Source organism: Corvus brachyrhynchos, unplaced genomic scaffold, assembly GCF_000691975.1.
Source record: "Corvus brachyrhynchos isolate BGI_N302 unplaced genomic scaffold, ASM69197v1 scaffold4, whole genome shotgun sequence".
Classification (NCBI taxonomy): domain Eukaryota; kingdom Metazoa; phylum Chordata; class Aves; order Passeriformes; family Corvidae; genus Corvus; species Corvus brachyrhynchos.
In genome coordinates this window covers 8,096,750-8,099,914 of record NW_008237878.1, presented here as the reverse complement: position 1 = coordinate 8,099,914, position 3,165 = coordinate 8,096,750, and the positions used below count along the sequence as shown (strand labels likewise).

The window sequence follows — 3,165 nt, the reverse complement described above, 5'->3', positions numbered from 1 at the left end:
TGAGAACATTTCCCCTGTTGTACTACGGCTCCAAGTAATCCACCACATTGGAGATGAGCATGTATTTTCTACTATGAAACAGGCACTGAGCAAGGTAGTTCATCTCATCGTTTATCACAGGTCAGCGGGTAAGCAAAATACTACTTTTTGGCATCTCCTCAATATTTTCAATCTGCAAGTGAGCAGGTGATAAGTCAAGGCTGAAGAGAGCAGGTCAGGTGTACCACTGTGTGCTCTTAAGTCAAAACTAGTGGTGAATGCCATCCCTTCCCCAGCAGTCGTCTGGTCACTATTCAGTAAATTTCACAGACCACTCATGGACTGGGCTGAGTCTGAAAATGGTGATGGTAATTCCAGGGTCCCCAAATCTCTTGCCTGCACCTCAGTAGCTGAGACATACCAAGTCTTCGCACTGCCTGGTCAACAAGCGAATCATAAATTCCAGTCTTCAATTTGTTTGTTTTGTTGTGATAACCCTGAAAACTCTCCTCAGCCTTACTGTGTTTAAAACTCTGCCCTTATTCCCAGTGCCTGAACAACCCTCCTTCCCCTCCCACCATGTACACACAGCCCACACTCTCCCAGCTCAGGTGCCATAACTACCTCAGGTGACATGGACTCGGGCCTATGCGCAGGGGAGCTCTCGGGGGAGGATACGTTCTAGAGGAGGGAAAAGCATCTAGTTATTCATCTACTTCAAAAGTCAAGAGACAATTACAACGTACAAAAGCACACAGGTTAGCAATGGCTATTCTAAACAACTATCCCAAGAACTGGCCCCAGCCTGGACAGCATCACGGCTGGTTAAGTGGTTTCTAAAGCTTGCTGGAAACACGGATAGGACTGGGTTACTGCATCTCATGATGCAACTTAGTACCCAAGGCAGAGCACATGAATGTTAAGAAAAGCAGCAGCTAACTCTTTGTATTTCTGATGCTATCAGACTTCACACCATGGAATACAGAGAAAGACATTTATGGTTTTTAGTCTGAGAACATAGGAGAGAAAAAAAGCTTGGTTTAGCGCAGAAAGTAAAGATCCCCCAAACATTAAGATGACCTTTCACAGACATATACTATAAAACAAACATGTCTTCCTCAATCCACCGAGGGCTACCTTTCCAGCTCAAGTCAAGAGAAGAGGTGTGAGCAGCCAGCTTTATGAAATGTTGTATCATCTGAGCACCTATCAGTGAAGGCAGTGTATGCCTGTGACAGCACAGTTAAGGGCTCTTCCCGAGCACTTCCCTTTCCATGCTACTGAGCAGGCCTAAAATAGAATCAGAGAGGCAGGATTCCCAGAGCTATGCTGCTATCAGAGAAATATAGCAGGAGTCACTGTTTTCTGCTAAGTAGAAAACCCCAGAAAACTGAGGAATCTCAGAAATTTCTTAACAAAAACTTCTGACAAACTCCACAAAAAAAGCTAGAGCTATGTCATCATGCTTCTGGCCACTTATGAATATGGAGGGACCAAGCATCCTTTAATTTGTTTCCACTCTAAAAAGATCACAAAACTGAGTCCAAAAAACCTCAATCTGTAAAAACCTGGCAAAGAGAGCTTCACAGGCTTGTGATAAAAGTTTTATAGAAAGAGCTAGGAAATCAGTCAAGAAGGAAGTTTCTTAAAAGCTTTCAAAAAATGTATTTCCCAGCAAGACAAGATGCCAAGTCACAACTTCTGCTTGCTTGAGGAAGCTTGTGAATTGATGGAAGAATTTTTCTGTTACTCTCTCACCACAGTGCCACAGGTTTATACTTGGGGAGATTCAGTCACTCATTAAAACTGTGGTCCAGTGAGTTAGTGAATTCTTTTCAAGAGGAAAAAAGGTAAAAGGCAAGTAAGATATAGATAACCAGTGAAATTAAGGCTAATTAACACTAAGATGGGACAGGAAAGGAGTGATTAGACTGTGAAGGTTCATGGCAACACTGCCCTGATCTGCCACCTCAACCACTGCAAGGGTAAGGATTGTTTCCAGTAAAGCTCTTTCTGCCTGAAACAGTCTTTCATCTCTCTCCTCAACACACCACAATCTTCCCTGCTAAACTCTACACAGCTGCCTCTCAAACAGCTTACAAGAAAGGGCTCTCAAACAAAGTAATCAAAGCATGCTAAGCTAAAAGTACCACAAAGGAATATTTGCCTTGTTGCAAAACAGATGAGGGATTCCTGCAGGGTAGTCCCTGGTGTGGAGCAGGCCATCACTGCACTGTTTTTTTAAATGGTTCTAACTGGCAGAGTATGAGCAGCTGGCCTGAAGTCTTTCATGAGGTTTTTTTAATGAAAATATGCAATACTAGAGAATAAAACAAAACCTGCAAACAACATGATTCCTATTTACAGGCACAGAGTGGAGGGTCCTGACTGGATGAATACTGGTAACTCTCCCAAAGAGTTTAGAGCAATGGAAACCACATACACAGCCCGCTCATTAATTCTGCTAATTTTTGCAGAAGGAAACTATCAAGAAATCAAAGCTATTAAGGCAATTTCCTTCTACCCAGTCCACTTAAAGAAAACGAAAGAATATAGTGGAAGATGACGTGAAGTATCACTACCATACTTGGGGTTAGTGAAAGCTCTTTGGGGAAAGAGGAGCCAAGGATGTCTTACAGCCTCTGAGAAATGGAAGGAACACTTGTACTCTTTGGAAGAAGGGGGAATTGAAAATCACATAGGCAGAGAGATCTGAAGTGGGGAAGATGATTAAAGATCACTGAAAAACCTGAGAAATTTAGGAGCTACTCAGCAGAAATAGAAAAAAGGTAAGACTAATGTTACTGATAGCTACAAAGTGAGGGGAGGCTGGGCTGTAGTGAAGTTTGACAATTCACAGAGCAGGAGATCTGCCCAGAAGTGAAGAGAAAGGCAGCAGTGCTCTTGAGGCTAAGATCATGATGCTGCTCAGAAATACACACTCAAAAAGGAAGCGTCCCTAGTGCTGCCTCTGCTGCAAATATTGCTGTTCCTTTCTTTTTAGCACACTCAGTCCCGGGCAGACTTACCTCGAACTGTAGTGGAGTATTGCAGCGGCTGGTAGCCAGAGAGGGGATGGGTGAGAACATGATGCCGTAACCATTGCGCGTCTCCTCCTCCCCGGGCAGCGACGAGCAGGGCGTGGCCAGCTGTGGGCTGGCGGAGCCGGGGACCGAAGGGACGGGA

General features: G+C 44.1%; 1 protein-coding gene across 1 annotated transcript in view; it reads right to left on the bottom strand.

Moving 5' to 3' along the window:
- The window catches only part of SETD5 (SET domain containing 5), a 40,782-nt gene that overhangs the window by 11,907 nt on the left and 25,710 nt on the right, over window positions 1-3,165 (bottom strand). Inside the window, exons 18-19 of the mRNA XM_008632258.2 lie at window positions 3,009-3,165; window positions 604-660 (exon numbers count right to left, since the gene is read on the bottom strand). Coding sequence (XP_008630480.1) covers window positions 604-660; window positions 3,009-3,165 — 214 coding nt within the window. The remainder of the gene's footprint in view (window positions 1-603; window positions 661-3,008) is intronic.